This window comes from Trichechus manatus, unplaced genomic scaffold (genome assembly GCF_000243295.1).
Source record: "Trichechus manatus latirostris isolate Lorelei unplaced genomic scaffold, TriManLat1.0 scaffold00106, whole genome shotgun sequence".
NCBI classification, from domain to species: Eukaryota; Metazoa; Chordata; class Mammalia; order Sirenia; family Trichechidae; genus Trichechus; species Trichechus manatus.
The window spans coordinates 2,982,177-3,003,917 of NW_004444042.1; the positions used below are offsets into that span (position 1 = coordinate 2,982,177).

Genomic DNA, 21,741 nt, shown 5'->3' on the forward strand with positions numbered 1-21,741 from the left:
TGCATCCAAGAGGATGGATGGCCAGGGAAACCATGTCATCAGAGTAACGATCAGTTCTGACCTCCCCTTCCCTTCCCACCTGTCCCCTCCTCGTGCCAGAGCTGCCTCTTCTCATGTGTAATGCCAGTGCTCTGTACAGTGTTCTGTTTAGAGTGGTTTGAACATCTTTTCTGCCCATGTCTTTCACTGCTGAAGTAACTCACCTCTCTCATATCGACTCTTACCCAGGAGCCGCACTGCAGACTCTTTGATGTAGGTCTTTTCTGCATGGCAGCCAAGGCCAAGCTGTGGTTTTCATTGCATGATGCAACCTCACCCCTTCGGTTGCCACCTCCAGGTTAACCCTGTTCTCCCCTGCACTGCCCGTGCATGTCGGTGAGCTTTCTGCAATGGCCCTGAACATAGTGCACACTGGACGCATGCATGGAACTGAAGCAGTGAGCATTCCAACGCACTGAAGCACTGGGGATTTAGGGTTCTCTCTGCACATCCTTGTGGGCTCCTGATTCGCTGCAATACTCCAAAGACCACTCTGCCCTTTGAAAATTGAAGACTAGAATGTTGAGAAAGAGAAAGAAGTCTCCTGTTTTTAAGCATATGCTGAGCAGACTGATGACGGAATTGAGAAGCTAGGGTCAGTTTTCCACTTACCTGGTGATCAGTCCTACACATTCCCAACTCCACATGGGGGTGCCCACAGTGACCAGTATCACAGCTCCCTGTTCATATCCTTCTGAATAATATTACTGTTTGGTTTTGCATAAATCTAATAAATATCTAAATGTATGTACTTAAAAACACAACCCTCTTAAGCTAACTGCTCTGGGAAATACAATCACTGACCTTTCTCAAAGTTCACTGTGTTTAGGAATACCACTAATTCAACTGTAAAAGATGTAAAATGGTGGTACGATAAAGGAATATTGTAGAAGCATGTTGGCATTGCATTCAGCATTATTGGTTAATAGTTGTGATCATTTTCTCTCTTTGTTGAAACATATTTTTTGCTTAGATCTGACTGTCTAATGACTCTCTTTAAAGGTGATTTTCTTTTTTTTGACATGTATCCTTTCTCCTTTTCTTTCTCCCTTTTATTCTCAGAATGACTTTTTATATATAATTGTCAAGATCTTGTTCTTTCATGTATATAGATACTTTACATTTTAGACATGCCTTGGCTGTACATTGAGAAAGCTGAAACGTGGGCATTACCAAGCTCTGATTATCCTAGGGCAGGAATAAGAATGCCTAGAGAATTCCTGATGGTAATCGCTTGTCAATTCTGGAATGCCTTAGATTAAAACTAGGAACTAAGTTGTCAGAATGAAACCAAAGTTGATGGCTTCAGTCCACCCTCAGCCTCCCGTAAATCATGATTCCTGCGTATCTGGAGGGTTTAGTAGACTGAAGCTCTTTCCACACTTCTTTTCTTCCCTATTCTATTAAACATATCCCATTCACCCTGTGGAGCCCTAGTGGTGCGGTGGTTAAGAGCTTGGCTGTTAACCAAAAGGTCACAGTTTGAGTCCACCAGCCGCTCCTTGGAAACCCTATGGGGCAGTTCTCCTCTGCCCTGTAGGCTCTCTGTGAGTCGGAATCAACTTGACAGTAATGGATTTGGTTTTTGGTTTGGTATTCACCCTATAGAAACAAAGTTTTGCTTAGAGTTTCATAACGCGTTCTTTTGGTTACTAGTGGAAAGGTCTTTTGAACGGGAGCCTTTCCACTGTGGAAAGGAGCTTAGATGGAGTTAGAGTGCAGACCTCGCAGGGCAGGTGATCTTGACTGGCACACTGAAATGCTGTCCCTTTACCAGAGCGTTCATCTGGGTGTTTGGTAAAGGAAACACCTGATTCTCCTTTGTACGGTTCTTCGGTAGAGAGGCTCTTTCCTCTTTTTCGGAAAAACACAGTGCTTCCCTATAAAGTGAAAGGATTTCTGAAACTGAACAGAGAGTGGGGAGTAAGTGGAGTCATTCACAGAGACAAAGGAGAAAACCATAAGAATTCCGCTTCCTAGGGGCATCTGAAGGAGCCCTGGGGGCACCAGTGGTTAAGAGTTTGGCTGCTAAGCAGAAGTCGGCAGTTCGAATCCACGAGCTGCTCCTTGGAAACCCTATGGGGCAGTTGTACTGTGTCCTGTAGGGTCACTGTGGGACATCTAGGTCCCTAACAGGGATGTTTTTTCAGTAACGGGGAAAACAACTCTAGAGAAAGTAAAAGATACAGCAGCACATCTTTAACAATAGAATTAAAAAGGGGACCTGCAGGAGGAAGCCCAGATAATAAAACTTCACCCCAATGAGCATGTAATATGATATGCCTTTCTAAATTTGGATTCAAAAGTCAAATGGACACCGTTGATATGGTGGAAAGAACTGTTATTTCTGAGGCATGAACAGGGCAAAATTAATTTTGATAAATAAATGATTTTCAGTGCTAACCACAAGCAAATGGGAAAGAAAAAAATGAAGGAAAAGAAATATTCTAGGAGGTAAGTTATTTTCATGAAGTTGTTAAGAAGGAAATTAAAGAGTGTGTACTCGAAGATACAGAGGTCCCTGGGTGATGCCTGCAGTTTGCACTCAACTACTCACCTAAAGGTTGGTGGTTTGAACCCACCCAGTGGCTCCGAGGGAGAAAAGACCTGGCCATCTGCTCCGGTAAAGATCACAGTCAATAAAACCCTATGGAGCAGTTTTACTCTGTAACACATGGGGTTGTCAAACTCATAAGATTTTCTAGGCTGTAATCTTTACAGGAGCAGATGTTTTCTCCATTGGATTCATTGGTGGGTTCGAACTGCAGACCTTTCGGTTAACAGCCAAGTGCTTAACCATTGCGCCACCAGGGCTCCTTACTGCATAGTCATAGGGTTTAACAAGTCATTACCACCCTCCCCCTTAACGAATACAGTTTGTTTCTAAAGGTAACTTGTTACATCTGATTTTTGGTGGCAGTGTTCCTTGCCCCTGCCCAGGTGGATGTTTGACATTCCTAAGGAGTGACTCCTGCCTTGTACTGAGCAGGCTCATGACTTCTAATCAGCAACATCTCAGACTTTCCTTTTTGGCTGTGAGGCTGCTGGGCTCTCAGCAAAACTCCTAAATAGGAATACTTACAAAACTTCCACGCAGGCCTCAGATGTCAGCCAAAGACAGAGCTGAGACACACAGCTCTTTTATTTCCCTGTGCAATAAAGGTACAGTTGTTCTCCGTGCCGGATGTCAGAAAGACTCGTGCCAGGTCTTTCACTGTGTCATCTTTAAAAAAACAAAAACAAAAACAAAAAACCTCTCAACAACAACAAAAAAAAACAACCTCAGGAAGTCAGAAACAAAGCATCATAATTATCCTTTAGTGCCATGAATTCACATGTAACTTTTAACAAACACTGGTGATACATACATATGTTATGCGACAGTTTTTGCTGTTCTTCAAAGTGAAGAAGCAGATAAATGGAACAAATGTTTCTGTATATAATTACTTTTTTTTCTGGGATGCTCTCAGGCCTAAAAACATACCAGGCAGGTCCTCAGTGTTGATCCTCTTTGTTAGTGTTGCCTTTTGAATGGGACCACTGGCGGAATTGTGTACCATTCTGCTTGGCTGCAGATGTGGCTGGGATATGTGAGTTGAATCTGTAGTACATCTTCTAAAATGCAGAATATTGGAGTTCGTGGAAGAAAATAGGAAAAGGATCTGTCTCATGCATTCTCATTAACGAAAAAAACCAAACCGGTTGCCGTCGAGTCAATTCTGACTTGTAGCAAGCCTATAAAACAGAGTAGAAATGCCCCATAGGGTTTCCAAGGAGCGGCTGGTGGATTCAAACTGCTGACCTTTTGGTTAGCAGACAACACTTAGCCACTGTGCCACCTCATATCCTGACCTAATTAGACTCCCAATCTGGGACCCTGAATTGCCTGGGTCAGGTGGGGAGTTGGTAATTTTGGCTCCCCATTCTAAGTTCTTGCAGTAGATCCATAGCAAGGAGGCATTGCCAAGGTCAGGCTGTCCAGCTGTGCCAGGATTAGATCACAGCCAGAGAGGAAGACAAAGGAAAGAACCGTGGCACATAATCTAAGTAGGAAAGTGATGAGATGACTGGGGAATGCCTAGGAGAGTCCAAGACAAATATCTGGAGAAGGTTCAAACAGAAAAATTTTGAAGTCTGCACCCCATAAAAGCCCAAAGAGGTCCCACAATTATGTGAAAGCCTGTTATGCTGTGGGAGTCCCAACCCATCTGTTCAACCTAGTCCTGACTGACCAGACTTACACATTGAGCGGCTCTTGCTTATTCTTACCAGCTTCTGCCTTTCTTTCTATTATTAGTGAAGCTTTTTAATGGGGATGAGTGGAGAAGCCTTGATGCTGTAGAGCCCTAGCCTTCTTCCTCATGGTTGCTCCCTTCCTCAGTAATGGGGACACCAGGCAACTGCTCCAGAATGCCTAGGAGCTGACCATTGGTTATTACCGGTTAGAGGTGATTGTTTAAGGACCTCTTAACATACGCGTGACAATGTTTAATATCCAGAAGAAAGGCATCAGAACAGAATGTAGTGGTTGGATGAACCTTCTTCTCTTCTTGCATACTCAGGTCTAATTTCCACAGACCTGGAGAGGACTATGGCGCCAGCAGCCAGAAGTGCCACCCATGTGCCAAGCCTTTTGTCTGGTTTCCTGCTCTATAGTCAGCCCTGCAACCCTTCTCTTCTCCCTTCTTCTTCCCGTCTCTAATCGCCTCAGACGCAGGATGAGTCACTTATCTCCTGAAATGTTCCTTTGCCATCTTCTCTGGTGGAGAAGGAAACATTTCCTTCTAGCCCACTGCTGACAGATCAGCAGACACTAAACAGAATCAAGGCAAAACTCTTTGAGAGGAGTAGCTAAGGGTAGATTGTTGTTTCTCCCTCCTGCAGGCAGACCTGTTCTGTGGACGGTCCCACGATGGGGTTGGGGTTGGAGAGAGAGCATACATTTGTGCTGGAGGGCTGTGGATGTGTGTCTGTGTGTGTGTGTCCACATGTACTACTCTACTCTTTATATGGCTCATTGGCCTTGCCCTTGAAGAACTCTCGATTGGTTTTGTGACGTGTGTGTGAGTGTGTGAGTGCGTACGTATTCAGGAGTATTTGAATCATCTGCTTCATCACTTCCCTCTTCTAGATAAGCAAGAGTTTACTAAAAAAAAGGATAGTAGATCAATGGAGGTGGGGAAATGAGAGCGTAAGAACAGGTCAGTAATGACCCCTCAGGCAGTTTAGTGAAAACCAAAGCAAGCAGCAGTTGTTTGGCGAGACTCTGTTCCATGTAGTAGCTTAACACTGACTTATTACATAAAAGTTGCTGGCAAATATGAACACTAATTCTACTCTGGTAACAACTGTGATTGAAATAATTGGAGTCTGTAGACAAGCTTGAGAAAACAAGCATTAGTGGGTAGGTTGTCTTGGATAACATTCCAGGAGTCCAACAGTGAAGAAAGACACAATCTCACGGAAGTAGAATTGAAAAAGATATTTAGAAGACATATGACTGGGTCATCCCCCTGCCTCTCCTCCAGATCTGCTCAAAGCCAAGCAGGCAAATGAAGCACCCTCCTCTGCTAAAGACCCCGGAAAAGGAGAATACACAACCTCCTGTGGCCCCTCATTAAAGTGACTCATGGCTCTCTCCGTCAAGAAATCGTGGTTAATTATTTAGTATTTATGAGACTGTGCAGCTGCCTTCATGGAAATATGATTTTCCAGTGTTTCTCCTCTAGTATTATACAAAGTTAATGCTTTGAGATACAGAATCAAACAAGATATTAGTGGAATCTTCTCACAATAACTCACTGCACATCCTACTGAGTGTTTGATTTAAATTGCAACATCTGATAAGGAAGCAATAAAGCAGATACAAATGGAAAAATAAAGTGTAGAAATAATTGATTCTATCAGTTTTTGTTCAGTTGGATGATTCTCTTTTTTTTTGGCATTTTTCTAGAAACAACTCGTATTACTACCATTATTGTTATTACCTTAGTTTTAAAACTAACTCGATTTTTAAGTGTTTTTACCAGGCACTGTACTAAGATGCTGCTTCCATTATCTGATTTAATCTTCACAGCATCATTTGAAGTTTGTGTCCCTGTCCCCAGTTTGCACATGAGGAAACCAAGGCTTGGAGAGGTCAAATAATTTGTCCAAGATCATACAGCTAGAAAGTAATAGAGCTGGGATTGTAACTCTACCATATGACTCCAAACCCACCTAACTGCTAACCAATCTTCAGGTCAATTGTAATGGCCGTATTTTGCTTTTGATTTACTTGTATAGGTGGATTAATGGATGAAAAGATATGGAATGAAGAGGAGAAAGAGAATCCAAGCTCAGTATTCAAATCTTTTTGAGAGAAAATTTAAAGAGCTCCATAAGACAGTGACAGAAACCCTCTAAGTTTTGTGAAAACAAATTACCTATGTGTTTCCTTGAGAAATCCAGTGCTTAAGGAACTGGCATATTCTGTTCTGTCCATTAGCAGCCTACGTCATTTTCTTTGTCTCCTGGAAGAATGCTTCATTTTTAGGACTGGTTTTTCAGGTAGACTCCCTGAGCCATACAACTGCTCTGAAATCTACAGCTATCATTGTTCCAGGGCTTTCCTTATTACTCAAAACTCATGAGTACAGAGCCCATAACGGCTCTAAGTAGTAGTCAGGGTTTATATACCACCGCATCCACATGTTCTAATTCATTTCAACATTACCTTAATGAAGCATATGTTTGTGGCTATTGGATCACATCTTAGCAATTGAGTAGAGTCATAATTAAAAGCCTGCTGTTTGTCAGAAAGATTAAATAGATCTATTGATACAAATCCATAACTGAGGACTTCCCAACAAAGCCCTTTAACCAACTGACTTGGGATCATAAGAGATCAATACTGCATGGTAATAAAAAGAACCATTGCAAACTCCAGGAAAAGTGTTTTAAAATAAAACAAGCTCCCGTTTTGATCCTGTTATCATTATTATTAATAAATGAATAAACACAAACATCAAGAATAATAGTACCTTGGAAGATAACTGCCCCCAGGAAATTCTGGGATAAAGCCATAGTACTGTTTAACAGAAGAGGCTTGCTTCTGTTTTGTAAAACTTGTAAAAGCTACACAACTTTTTGAACACATACCCCACCTAGTGTAAAGACTGAAAGCACCAGTATTGGAAAGATAAACTCTTAACTACATGGCTCTGACCAGGTAGGAATTAAAATGTGAGCTTAACACAAACAAACAAAAAAAAGCTTTCAACTTGGCATCTTGGAGCTATTCATAACCTCTGCAGTCCTGGGGTGATGTCTAGTTTAGAAGACAATGTTCTATACATGTCTCAGATTATTGCTTTCTCAATGATTAATTAGTGTCACGTCATTGGCACTAAATTTGTTGTTATTAGCTTGAAAGATATTTTCCTGACACCTAAAATCATATGAATAATAACAATGATTTCTAATTTGGAGTACATTGCCAAGACTTACCTCCCTTTAAAAATTAATTGGTCTCATAACATTCTGCTTAGCTAGATGCCTTTATTCCTGTTCTGTATGCAGGAAAACTGAAGCACTTCATTTATCCAATATATCCAGACATTAGGAGGAAAATGTTATCACTTAGCTCTACCTGCTCTCGGATGTAAACATGCTCCAGAGATATCATGCCTATGTGATGTCATCTTTTTCCTTTATTTTGATTGGATGGAATGGGATACAGAGCTTATTGTCTAGTTTATAATTAAGAGTATTCAAAGTATCTAAATATTATCAGCCATCATGTTCATTCTTATTCTTCTAGAATAAGTGAGGGTGAGAGAAAATTGGGGCTCTTTACGGGTTATCAATCGTTAAGCAGGTGGGTCACTTCCCCTCAGTAGACCGGGCCAGTCTGCATAACGCTGCTACCACCATCCAGGGTCCCAGGAATTACTACTGGGGATTAGTAATGTGCCACATGACAGTCTTTAGAGAGCAGCGTTAAATACAAGTTGCACCGGTCAGTGTCCTCTGAATTTTCCCAGACGGTTTGACAGACACATGAAGGTTTTCTAGGGCAGTTCAACCCCTTGATCAGTCAACCCTCATTGTTTTTGCATAAGCTTTATGAGAGGCTTGGTGAATAACAGATGCTGTGTTTTATACTTCTTCCTCTCCACAGTGGTTGCAGTCCGTCTGGGGAAGTAAGGTAGGATAGCAGAAAGGATATTTGGTCTCTGTCCCAACCTCACTCAGCTATGTGATCCTGGGCAGGTTTCTTAGCCTTGACTTATCTGTCTATAAAATGGAGATATATAAAACATCTACTTTATATTCGTATTGTGAGGATCAAATGGGATAGTAAATGTAAACTCTGAAGGCCTATACAGTTGCCAGGTATGATTATACTGAATTGAATAAGAATCAACATTATGAGACGATTAGAACTGCCTATTCCCAATGTTATAGGAATTTCAGAGGAGGGAGAGTTGAGTGAGGGCATAAGTAATTTGCTTAGCCAAGCCTTTAGGTGGTCCTTGAAGGATATGGAAAGTTTGAACACAAAGAGGGGAGAACATTTGAAGAGCCAAAAGCAAAGAGTTAGAACTGGGAATATGTGAGTCTCATTCAAGAAATAATGAAGGCACGAGCTTTGTGGTAGCAAAGGATTTGGACTGAAGAGCAGCAGAAAATAAATTTGGAGAAGTAGGGTGAGGCTAGGTTTTGGAGGTTCTTCACAACCAGGCTTAGCTTTGATGTATGAGGCAGGAGGTAGCCACAGAGTTGGATGAATGGCATCTTTTAATTGAATTAATCTGGCAACACGGCAGAGGTGAGACCAGGAGAAGGGCCTGGAACCATTAAGCTTTTATTGTATTGATCCATGTCTGCAGTGCTATCAACCTGGACTGTGCTGGTGCATAATCCTGGTGGGAATTGAGAGGGCCCCATCCAATTTTAAAAGGGAGTAGCCCCAAGAATGAGGAGAATTTGAATGTTGTCGGGAATCATTTCACAAAGTGCTATTTCATTTCTCAGTCAGTCTGTTCCCTTTCTTCGATTATTTACTAAATCATCTCAGATTTTTGTTATTTTTAAGCTAACTTTTTTTTTTATACTTGTAAATGATGGTCTCTGTAACCCCTCCCCATCTATACCTCATTATTTTTCCTTTGCATCTTAAATTAAAAATGTACTCAGTGGGCACTCTTTGATTGTTAATTGGAACGTCACTGGTGCAGCCTTCACAGTAGCGTTGTAATTACTTCCCTGTATCTTCTTAATATTTTTTTCCCCTTATTCACATCTGAAACTGAAAATATCTGTTCAACCCCTTGATCTCAGCAATTAGTTAAGTGGTATGCAGCTGGTTATCTGGGGGCGGTCTCAAACGCTTAATCATCTCTGCTCAGGCCTGAATGGGAATCTTCCCGAGCAGCAACACCTGCAATTAGTGAGTAGTTTCGAGAAAGTTCTTCTGGAGCAGTAGCTCTCAGAGTGCAGTCCCTGGATGAGCAGCAGCATCACCTGGGAACTTGCTAGAAATGCATTTTCTCAGACCCCCCACCCCCCCACCCCAGACTTACTAAATCAGAAATGCTGGGGGTAGGACCTAGCAACCTGCATTTTAACAAGCCCTCCAGGTGCATGCTAAGTTTGAGAAGCTTCGTCTTGGGGCAACATCTTATGAGTGTTAGACAGCCATAGTCAGGGAGGTAGGAACACAGGCTTCAGGAACTGCAAGGGATGTTTGGAGACTGAGAAGAGAGGTCAATTACTTTCCTCCTGAAGATGATGCAGACCACCAGAGGAACTACTGCTCCATGTGAGATCTTGCTCTTTGCCCCCTGCTGTTTGAAAAGAAACCTGGGTAGCCCTTGCTTGCTTTGTGCCTTGAGAAGACAACTTTTAAAGTCAGTCTTTCATAAGGACCGTGGAATCTTCCTGCTCAAGAGTCTTCACTGGATATTATACTATTAAATAGATGAAGAAAGAGATTTATTTACCACTTTGGATGAGTCTTATTTTCGTCTATATAGATATCTAAATACTGAAGATATGCTTACTCGTTAGAGAAGACGAAATAGAGTTTGTATTTCACCCTCTATCCTACAATGAACTTTATCATTTACCCCATAAGAAGAAGCTCTTTATTGAAGTTTTTTGAAGGGCCCCATCATAGAGTCCTGGCCAAAACACTAAATTTGCCTAAGATTTCCTGGTAACATTTGGTCCCATGACTGTGAGAGCCTGGGAATGAATAGTTGGTTGGCTACCAAGTGTCTTGTGTCCTTTAATTACTAAGTCATTAGTTAACCAAGATCGATTTAGTGAAAGTCAATTTCCTACTACCAAACTCAGAACTAGTATCCTTTTTTTCAGTTCTTGAAACTCCACCATTTTTTTTTTTCAATTCTGTTGACAACACGGGCAGTTGTGGTTCAGTGGTAGAACTTTTGCCTTTCATGGGGGAGACCTGGGTTTAATTCCTTGCTAGTGAATCTCAAGCACAACCATCACTCATCTGTTAATGGAGGCTTGCATGTTGCTATGATGCTGAACAGGTTTCAACAGAGATTCCAGACTAGGCGGACTAGGAAGGAAGGCCTACCGATATACACGGGAAGACCAGCCAGTGAAAACCCTGTGGATCACAATGGCTCCATCCCATTGTGACTGGGGTCACCGTGAGTCAGGGTGATTCAGTGGCACCTAACAACAACATTGACTACATTGTTGTTGTTGTTAGGTGCCATCGAGTCGGTTTCGACTCATAGCGACCCTATGCACAACAGAACAAAACACTGCCCGGTCCTGTGCCATCCTCACGATTGTTGTTATGCTTGAGTCCATTGTTGCAGCCACTGTGTCAGTTCATCTCCTTGAGGGTCTTCCTCTTTTTCGCTGACCCTCTACTTTACCAAGCATGATGTCCTTCTCCAGGGACTGATCCCTCCCGATATCACGTCCAAAGTATGTGAGATATAGTCTCGCCATCCTTGCTTCTAAGAAGCATACTGGCTGTACTTCTTCCAAGACAGATTTGTTCGTTCTTTTGACAGTCCATGGTATATTCAATATTCTTCGCCAACACCACAATACAAAGGCATCAATTCTTCTTCAGTCTTCCTTATTCATTGTCCAGCTTTCGCATGCATATGAGGCGATTGAAAACACCATGGCTTGGGTCAGGCACACCTTAGTCTTCAAAGTGACGTCTTTGCTTTTCAATACTTTAAAGAGGTCTTTTGCAGCAGATTTGCCCAATGCAATGCGCCTTTTGATTTCCTGACTGCTACTTCCATAGGTGTTGATTGTGGATTCAAGTAAAATGAAATCCTTGACAACTTCAGTCTTTTCTCCATTTATCATAATGTTGCTTATTGGTCCTGTTGTGAGGATTTTTGTTTTCTTTATGTTGAGGTGAATCCATACTGAAGGCAGTGGTCTTTGATCTTCATCAATAAGTGCTTTAAGTCCTTTTTACTTTCAGCAAGCAAGGTTGTGTCATCAGCATAATGCAGATTGTTAATGAGTCTTCCTCCAATCCTGGTGCCCTGTTCTTCTTCATAGAGTCCAGCTTGTTGGATTATTTGCTCAGCATACAGATTGAATAGGTATGGTGAAAGGATACAACCCTAACACACACCTTTCCTGACTTTAAACCACGCAGTATCCACTTGTTCTGTTCAAATGACTACCTCTTGATCTATATACAGGTTCCTCATTAGCACAATTAAGTGTTCTGAAATTCCTATTCTTCACAATGTTATCCATAATTTGTTATGATCCACATAGTCAAATGCCTTTGCATAGTCAATAAAACTCAGGTAAACATCTTTCTGGTGTTCTCTGCCTTCAGCCAGGATCCATCTGAAATCAGCAGTGATATCCCTGGTTCCATGTCCTCTTCTGGATCTGGCTTGAATTTCTGGTAGTTCCCTGTTGATATACTGCTGCAGCTGCTTTTGAATGATCTTCCACAAAATTTACTTGCTTGTGATATTAATGATATTGTTCGATAATTTCCACATTGGGTTGGATAACCTTTCTTGGCAATAGGCATAAATATGGATCTCTTCCAGTCAGTTGGCCAGGTAGCCATCTTCCAAATTTCTTGGCATATATGAGCAAGCATTTCCAGTGCTGCATCCGTTTGCTGAAACGTCTCAATTGATATTCCATCAGTTCCTGAAGACTTGTTTTTTGCCAATGCCTTCAGTGCAGCTTGGACTTCTTCCTTTAGTACCATCGGTTCCTGATCATATGCTACTGCCTGAAATGGTTGAACGTTGACCAATTCTTTTTGGTATAGTGACTCCGTGTATTCTTTCCATCTTCTTTTGATGCTTCCTGCCTCATTTAATATTTTCCCTGTAGAATCCTTCAGTATTGCAACTCGAGGCTTGAATTTTTTCTTCAGTTCTTTCAGCTTGAGAAATGCTGAGCCTGTTCTTCACTTTTGGTTTACTATCTCTAGTTCTTTGCACATGTCATTATAATACTTTTCAAAGAGTGGCTCAGGAAGACAAAGTAATCTTCTGTTCAGCTCTTTTACTTCATCATTTCTTCTTTTTGCTTTAGCTACTCAACATTCAAGAGCAAGTTTCCGAGTCTCTTCTGACATCCATTTTTGTCTTTTCTTTCTTTCCTGTCTTTTTAATGATCTCTTGTCTTCATGTATGAGGTCCTTGATGTCATTCTGCAACTTGTCTGGTCTTTGGTCATTAGTGTTCAATGCATCAAATCTATTCTTGAGATAGTCTCTAAATTCAGGTGGGATATATTCAAGGTTGTACTTGGGCTCTAGTGGACTTGTTCTAACTTTCTTCAGTTTCAACTTGAACTTGCATATGAGCAATTGATTGTTCCGCTGGTGGCCCCTGGCCTTGTTCTGACTAATAATATTGAGCTTTTCTTTTGTCTCTTTCCACACATGTAGTCAATTTGATTCCTGTGTATTCCATCTGGTGAGATCCATGTGTATAGTCGCCATTTATGTTGTTGAGAAAAGGTGTTTGCAGTGAAGAAGTCATTGGTCTTGTAAAATTCTATCATGCGATCTCTGACATTGTTTGTATCACCAAGGCCATATTTTCCAACTACTGATCCTTCTTCTTTGTTTCCAACTTTTATGTTCCAATCACCAGTAATTATCAATTCATACTGATTGCATGTTTGATCAATTTCAGGCTGCAGAAGTTGGTAAAAATGTTCAGTTTCTTCATCTTTGGCCTTAGTGATTGTTGCATAAATTTGAATAGTAGTTGTGTTACTGGTCTTCTTTGTAGGCGTGTGGATATTATCCTATCACTAACAGTGTCATACTTCAGGATAGATCTTGAAATGTTCTTTTTGACGATGAATGCAACGCCATTCCTCTTAAGTTGTCATTCCCGGCATGGCCAGTACGAGTCCATTTAAGCTCATTAATGCCTAGGATATCGATGTTTATGTATTCCATTTCATTTTTGACTATTTCCAGTTTTCCTAGATACATACTTCGTACATTCCGCATTCTGATTATTAATGGATATTTGCAGCTGTTTCTTCTCACTTTGAGTTGTGCCACATCAGCAGGTGAAGGTCCTGAAAGCTTGACTCCATCGACGTCATTAAGGTCGACTCTACTTTGAGGAGGCAGCACTGCCCCAGTGATATTTTGAGTGCCTTCCAAACTGGGGGACTCATCTTGCGGCACTATATCAGTGTTCCACTGCTATTCATAAGGTTTTCACTGGCTAATTATTTTCAGAAGCAGACCACTGAGTCTTTCTTCCTAGTCTGTCTTAGTCTGGAAGCTCAGCTGAAGTCAGTCTGCCGTGGGTGACCCTGCTGGTATTTGAATACTGGTAGCATAGCTTCCAGTATCACAGCAACACGCAAGCCCCCACAGTACGACAAACTGACAGATGCATGGGGATTTGACTGCATATGCCCATATAAAGCCTATTCTTCTGATGAGGCATGCAGAAAGGTAATTCCCATTTACGTGTGTAATTTAGGGTCAGTTTCCTTTCTAGTTAAAAAAAAAAAAAAGCATTTTCTTTTCTAGCTATGAAACCTTCTATATCTAGACCTAGGAAATGCTCTTATTTTATACAAGAAGGAGTAGGAATTTCTTTTTCATTCTCCATCCTACAGTGAGAATTAATCATTAAAATAAAGCCCCTTTGCGGGGGAAATAAATCCTCATTGATATGGCCAATCCTATTGTTGTGGAATTATGTGTTCTGTTTTTATAGGATCAATGAACTTCTCCATTTGGGGAATGAAATGATGGGGCTTTGAAATCTATGCCCTGTGGTGTCTGATTGTGTGAGTCCACAGACTATATGTACTTGTAGGGTTCATCTCAGAGGGGAATCCAGATAAATGGTTCTGTTCCCACTTGAGAAAAACAGGTGGGGCATTTCTCCTGGGGCTCTCATAGGAAGCAGGAAAGAACTATAAGGGTTAGAAGGCAGTCTTCCTGATCATTCCGGCTCTACCTGGAACCTGGCACTTATTTTGTATCAGAATGTCTTGCTTTCCTCCCAACTTCTTCATATTAGTTGTGAGCCTCTATTATCGTGAACTGCAGCCAGAGGAAAAGTCACCACCACCCACACCAGCAGCATAATTTACTTCCTTTATTATTTCAGCTTAAAGTCTAGGACTCAAGGACTGATATGAAATGTTGATTAAATCGGTTCTAAATTTTTGGAAGGACTAGAGAAAAAGACTGTTACAGTTTCAACATTCTACTCTGTAAAAACAGGGGCGTTGCTGAGTATCTTTTCTACACAGTGTCCTCTAGCTTATAGCCCCTCTCATTGTTGTCTTTGGATATGAGCAGTATAAGAGGGAGCAGTAGAATGGCTGAGATGCAAGGAACAATGGAAAGAAGTTGCTATAGCTTGATTTCTTATGCTGTTTTAAACATCTGCTTCCATATACGTTGAACCAAAACATTGTCAAGGACATTGAGTTAACATCTCTCTTCCCACCTATTCTGTGCTCTGCCACAGCCTAGCAAATACTTTCCCTGATGGATGTATTTCAAGGTTATCAACAAATTAGCTCCCAAGGTCAAGAAGTTAATAATAATATATAATGATAATAACAGAGGAAGTAAATTATGCTGCTGGAGCTGGGGAATTCATGGGACCCTCAAATATGCCACCAATAATAGCTCCACCAACAAGTGTTGTGGGGGCAACAATCAAGTTATTGTTTGGCCTTGGTGAAATGATAGTGGGTTTTCCATGATAGACTTGGGAACTAAGGCTTCTCTCTGTTCCCTTGATTGTGTACACATCAGTCTTGATGAATACCAACTTATAATTCACTGCTAAGTCAGTGCTGGCACATGTGAACATATGAGTATGTTACTAATATACAAATCTCCCAACCCTTTCTTGTTCTCACTCTCCACACACACACACACACACACACACACACATACACACATGTCCACCTCATTTATTTTCCAGTAGCACATTGGACCAGTGGCTTCTGAAACACGGAGATGCTTCGTCTCCTCACACCTATATAGTGGATTATTTCTAGTCAACCTAGTCATGTAGTTTCTTTCACCACAAGTAGGAATTCTGACCCCTTGTAGACCTTGTGGATCTCATTCTTAAAACAAAACCAACCACCACAATGACCTGCAAATTGCAGAAGTGTCACTCACTGTAGGCCTGGATTTTCCTTTTTTCACCGTATTGGTATCTGTGTAGGAGAGTAGGGGAGTCGCGGTGGGAGGCCACGATATTCAGCTTCTTTTGCCCCTGCCTCTTTTCATCTTTCAGGCCCAACTAACCAGATTCCATGGTGTCTTTCCTCTCATTTCCCTGCCTGGTGAAAACCTGGCAATTGTCATTGCCTTGATAAAAGAACTGTTTTTCAGCTTTGTTTTTTGTTCAGTCTGCTTAGTCTGTAAATGCACATGTAGGTTACTCTTACTGCTTGTCTGGAGGTTTTTCCGAGTTTTGTGATTTGGACGGTGACAGAGGGCATGTTTGACTTGTATTAGAGATGAAGAATGTATCAATTCAATGCATGTCACATGATTGTAGGGTCCCACAGAATGACTTATCATGCCTGGAAAAGGGTCCTGCCTCCCTGAACTGCCTGTTGAACAACCCAGCATTGTCCTTACAAAAGTACAACTATACTAACTGGTATTGCAGTCAGTTGATTTCCAAAGTGGCGGTACTGGGAAATCCTCCATTCTGCACTTCCCAAGCTAGCTTTCTCCTTGCCCTGGAGGTCCACCTTGCTTCCTGTTTGGGGAAAGTTTTTGCTTCTCCTCACGCCCCCTCCCCTTTCCCCCCATTTACCTTCTTTATGTTCCTGGCCTGGGTGTTATCATTTGCTTACTGATAACAGTATACTATGAATTTTCATTCACAGCTTTGAGATGCTTATGAGGCTTTCCTACTTCCCACCCAGCCCAAACCTTGGGGCTTTTCACACACTGATCCTCTGATCAGTATTGACGCGGGAAAGCACACAGAAGCCACGTACCAGTTCGTATAGTGTACCCTTTGAGCTGCCTACTCTTGAACAAAGTAGAGTGTGCTGGGGGTTCGCATTGGCTGCTTGACACACACAAAGCCAATTAACCTGCATGCCAACGAAACAACAGAAGATTAACCCTTAGAGTACTGCTTCAGATTCCTCAACATTTTGGTTTGATGGTCTAGAATTTTACCAGTTGGGCTATGCTTCTTTCCCCGGATCAGAGAGCTGTACATAAAGTCCATACTTACTTTAGCTGGAACATCAACCAGGATCCTCTCCTGCACAGCTGCCTTGAGATGCTCCTGAGTCCTTTATTTATTAATCAACTAATTGCTTCATGAAGGTCCAAAACAGAGCCATGGTGCTTAATTGAAAATGGGCTCCACTTCCGGTGGGCTAGAGGGTGTGACGGGCTGTGTTTAGCTTTGGTATGCATCCTCTAAAAGAGTGAAGTCAGTTCTTTAAGGGTTAATATGAAATTAAGGAATTTGGTGGTCTCTCCTGCTTGTCCTTCCTTCAAGGTGTCTGCATGATCCTCTTTAGAGTCTTAGCTCAACAGTTGAATGATGATAAAAATAATACATATATGTAAAATTATTCAAAAAAACAACAAAGAACAAAAGACTGAATGGTTGAATGGAAAAACCCCTTGGCAATGCTTGCTTGATTATCACAGGGGGGTAGAAAGACCCAATGTTTTATTTTATGAACCTTCATTTTGTCCTCTACCCCAAGCACCACCACTTCTCAGCATTGTGGAAACCTTGATGGTGCTTTTCATTTACCTCTTGTTTTTTCTTCTTCCTGTCTAATAGCCCAATAGAATCCTGCCAGAATTTCTACAAAGATTTCACATTACAGATCGACATGGCTTTCAACGTGTTCTTCCTTCTCTACTTTGGCTTGCGGGTAAGTTTGAGCAACATTGCTCAGTGGTCTGATGGGGGCGTGGAACTCTGGTACCCAAGGATCATCCCCCATCAGCATCTGGTCTCCTAGGCAAGGTGAAGCCCATGTTTTCTAGGAAAGGAAATGCACCTGTATTCTGATTTTCAGTCTGTGGGAGAGCTCTTTCCTTAGCTACACATTTTCTGGAATACATGTTCATTTTGTTTCAAGGATGAGAAATAGAGATCAAAATAACTATTAATGCCCTCTAGCAGACTGTTTCCCAGCCCTCTGTTCAGTCATAAATGCACTGGTCCTTTAAAAATTAAACAAGGGGGAAAAAAAACAAAAAGACTTCTACTCTTAAATTTATGTTTAGCAGTGCTCACTAGCCAAGCACTGAAGGAGCAGTTATGAGAATGAAATCAGGGGAGTAGATTGGTAGAATTTGGGGTTTGGAATTATATGAAACTCCTTTAAGATGGGAGCTATATAGAATGTAGATTACATAGGGGTGTGTGTGTGTGTGTGTGTGTGTGTGTGTGTGAGAGTGGGAGTTAATGCATACACACTTGCTTTATTTACAATTATATTTACTTTAGAGAGTCTAATGATGCTATTGGAAACTACAGAAAAATATACTGCCAGATCTGTATCTAAGGCTAGCATAGCATATAGTCTGTTTCCAGAAAAGAATTTTAAGGTAAAAATAGCATGTGTTTGGTATAGATATAAGAAGAACTGGAACATCTTCCTCTAGACATCCATGAAAAACCAAAACATACCCTTTGGCAAAAGAGTATAGATTTAATGTCGGCACCATGCTTCTGATCTTCTCTCTTCTTTCGTCTTTACCCAGTTTATTGCAGCCAATGATAAGCTGTGGTTCTGGTTGGAAGTGAACTCTGTAGTGGATTTCTTCACGGTACCCCCCGTGTTTGTGTCTGTGTACTTAAACAGAAGCTGGCTTGGTAAGTCCACCTTTCTTCCCTTCTCCTTACTGGGTCCTGGGCCATGGCTGAAATATGGAATCTAGGGTGGATCAGGGGGTTTGGCTGTCCCCATAGAAAGAAAGTTTTTGTGCACCAATGTGAACAACTCTCCTGATGTTTTGGAAGTGGATGGTGACAGTTCTCTTTGGCGCACCTGCCCACCAGGATTTGCGCAGGTAGAGCTTCAGGTAATGCAGTGTTATCACTGTCAAAGACCAGGTGTCATGACTGTCACGGCCAGGACCTTCACATTTATGGTTTTGTCACTTTTCATTCAGGAACTTGGAGTCGGGGCTGGACAAAGAAGCCCATGGGGACAAGGCTGACTTTCCAAGTGGTTGGTTCAGGTGCCCCAGGAGGCCTGCCTGCCAAAGATAGTTTCTACCTGCTGCTTCATTTTATGATGAACAGGTCTTGTGTGGTTTATTTATAGTTATGAGTTCCTTCATGGAGAAGGGCAAAGCGAAGCTTCTGGTCACCCCTCAGCTTACAGGAAGCTGAGCTCCTTCCTGTGTTACAGGGAAAGCTTTCTCTGGAGCTCTGCTTATGCATTAGTTCCTGTCCTAGGACTATGCCAGTTTGGTGGGAAAAGTAACTCTCTCAGAGGATGGCCGTGGCAGCCATGGGCTTCAAGAGATAGTTTTGAGGTTCTCTTTGCCAAGCTGATTAATTTTCACCCCAAAGTCTGAGTATTTCCGTTACCAGTGGGCCCACTGGGGATGAAGAGAGGCTGACACGAGCCTTGGAGGATTATTTGTGGATTCTTTGCGTGATTACTTTTAGAATTTTTTAGATCAACTTAATTGTTTTCAAAGTAATATATATGTATTGTAATCAGTGAAAACATTCAAAGATGTATAAAGAAAATATGAATCGTCTCTTCCTGTTGCCTCTGTTACTGCCTTCTCCCCGAGATGGCCAGTGTTGACTGTCCTCCACATCTTTCTTCAATGCCCCTTCCGCCCCAGACGAACAGGACTGTGTACATATAATAGTGTATTAGAGGTGCTGGTTTTTGTACAAAAATTGTTTCAGATAATATACTTTACACTGCAGTTTGTTTTCATCTCACTAATAGATTATGAATATCCCTTCAGCTCCATGATAATTTATTCTATAATAGTTACACAAAATTCCATAATTTGTTCACAACACAGCTTATTCAGCCACGTAGTTGTTTTCTTTTTCCTTTTTTGTTACTATAAACAATGGTTTAATAAACACCTTCCTCCATATATCTGTACAATCCCATTTCTATAGGTAGTCCCAGGTTTCTGGAATAGCAATTGCTAGATCAAAAAATCTGTGTATTGTAGTTTGTACAGCTAAATTGATGGATAAACTTCTAAAAATATTGTGTCAAGATACACTTCTAGTAATATGTCTCAGTGCCCTTGCTAACGCTGTGAATTTACTATATGCCTAGTATAAAGAATTAAAAAAATAAACCTCTTTTGTATATAATGTGTGATCAATCCATACCCTGTAAGGAGTCTGTTTTCTACTGGTTTTCTCATTAGAATGGCGTTCACTTGCTCAGTGGAACTATTTCGTCCTTGGTCTGAGAACTGCTTGATTAGGTTTTCTAGCCAATGTGATGAGACAGAGCGGCACACAGACCTGAGAAGTGTCACGAGTGTCACCCAGCTGTGTCCTCGGAGAGCCCCAGGCACGTGGTTCCGGAGGACTCGTGGTGCCTGGTGTCAGGGGCCTGGCCGCCTACACTTAGTTGTTCGCTGGCTTTGGGACCTCGGGGAGCTCGCTTCTCGCACTTTGCTTGTTGGTCACCTGTAAAGTTGGACTAGATGCTCTCAGAAATTCTCTAAGACTCTTGTGTTGTTAATGGGAAATTTGGGGTCTAGGTTGTTGGGGAGGACAGGGTTGTTAGTGAAATTAAGTTATCAATATCCCTGAAGTAAAATTATGGATGGACTGTTCACCAGGGCTCTTTCCAAAACATCCTGGTGCTAAGAGTCCAAACATATACCCATATGCGTGCATACACACACACCACACACACCCCCACACGCGCGCACACCCACACACACACCCCAACACAAACAACAAACAAATAGATCAGGGACAGAAGCAGGCAGGCAGGCAGCCCCTTGTCCTGGCTTTGCTGTGATGGTGCCTGGGCAACTGCTTTGCTTTTCTGGCCTCAGTTTTCCAATCTGAAAAATGAGAGGTTTGGGTTAAATCCTCACTTCATGAAAGCGAATTTTATACCGGTGTCCATTCTCTCTCTGTCCCCTGTGGTCAGGGGTGATTGAGGTGGCCCCTGCCTGGCTGTGGTGGGCGTGTTCCCTCCTCTGCAGGGGGCAGATCCTCCCTGTAAAGTTAAGAACGTGTTTTCCTAAAACGTGTTAGTGTCGGAAACACGGGGATGCTTTTAATTCATGCCTTTCTGCCGACGCTTTGATCTTGAGTTTTGGAGGTGTGTTCTGATCTAGTAAAAATTTACAGATACAAACAGAAAAGGGGAAAGAAAGAAAAGGGACTAGATGAGGCTAAATCGAATTTTTAATGAGATACATCTTTGCATCAACTCTGGTTGCTCTTCAAAAGAAATAAACGCTCTGAAAGTTTGCTTCAATTTGTTCATTACTTTAACAGTATTTGTTGAGCACCTACTATGTGCCAGGCACTATTCCAGATGATTGGGAAACAACCGTGAATAAAATAGACCAAGAGTCCTGCCCTCTTACAGTGCAGTGGGGGTAGGGGAAGAAGAACAAGAAAAAAATGAACTTAATAAATAAGAAGGCATAAATGCTATTGAAACATAAAACACAAACCAATAACCTTTTGGACCATAAAAGTAATAATAATAATAGTAAGTAACCTTTCTCACCTTGGAGGAGAAACACCTTTTCATGGAATGCTTTTGGGTCTTGGGTAACTTAACCCTTGGGTGAGATCCCAAACTCATCCGCCTGTTATGGAAGAGATTTCAGTATAAAAATATTTCAAAGAGGTGCCCATGTCTGGTTTAATGCATGGGTTATTACATCATGAAACAATTATTGTACCAATTAACTGCTAGAAGTAAAATGAACATTCCCATGAGGTATGGCTTATAAAGTAGAAGGAATAATCCCATTAAATGGGGAATTCCAGACAGCGCTGCTCGCCTCTCAGAAAATGAAAAGGTACCAAGGTTTGGAATAAGATACAGGAAGCTGAGATCTATCTCAATTCTCCTGTACCCTCTTCCTGAGTTCTGCTGAAGGTCAAGGGCTGGGCTGTACCCAGCACTGTGCTGTTGTTGTTGTTGCTAGGTGCCGTCGATTCCGTTCCAACTTGTGTTGTAGAGTAGACCTGCTCCGTA

General features: G+C 41.7%; 1 protein-coding gene across 29 annotated transcripts in view; it reads left to right on the forward strand.

The window, feature by feature from the left end:
- KCNMA1 (potassium calcium-activated channel subfamily M alpha 1) overlaps window positions 1-21,741 on the forward strand; it is a 915,613-nt gene that overhangs the window by 512,120 nt on the left and 381,752 nt on the right. For all 29 annotated transcript variants that reach the window (XM_023737654.1, XM_023737655.1, XM_004383187.1 and 26 more), the window contains 2 exons: window positions 17,346-17,439; window positions 18,278-18,389. In XM_023737654.1, coding sequence (XP_023593422.1) covers window positions 17,346-17,439; window positions 18,278-18,389 — 206 coding nt within the window. The remainder of the gene's footprint in view (window positions 1-17,345; window positions 17,440-18,277; window positions 18,390-21,741) is intronic.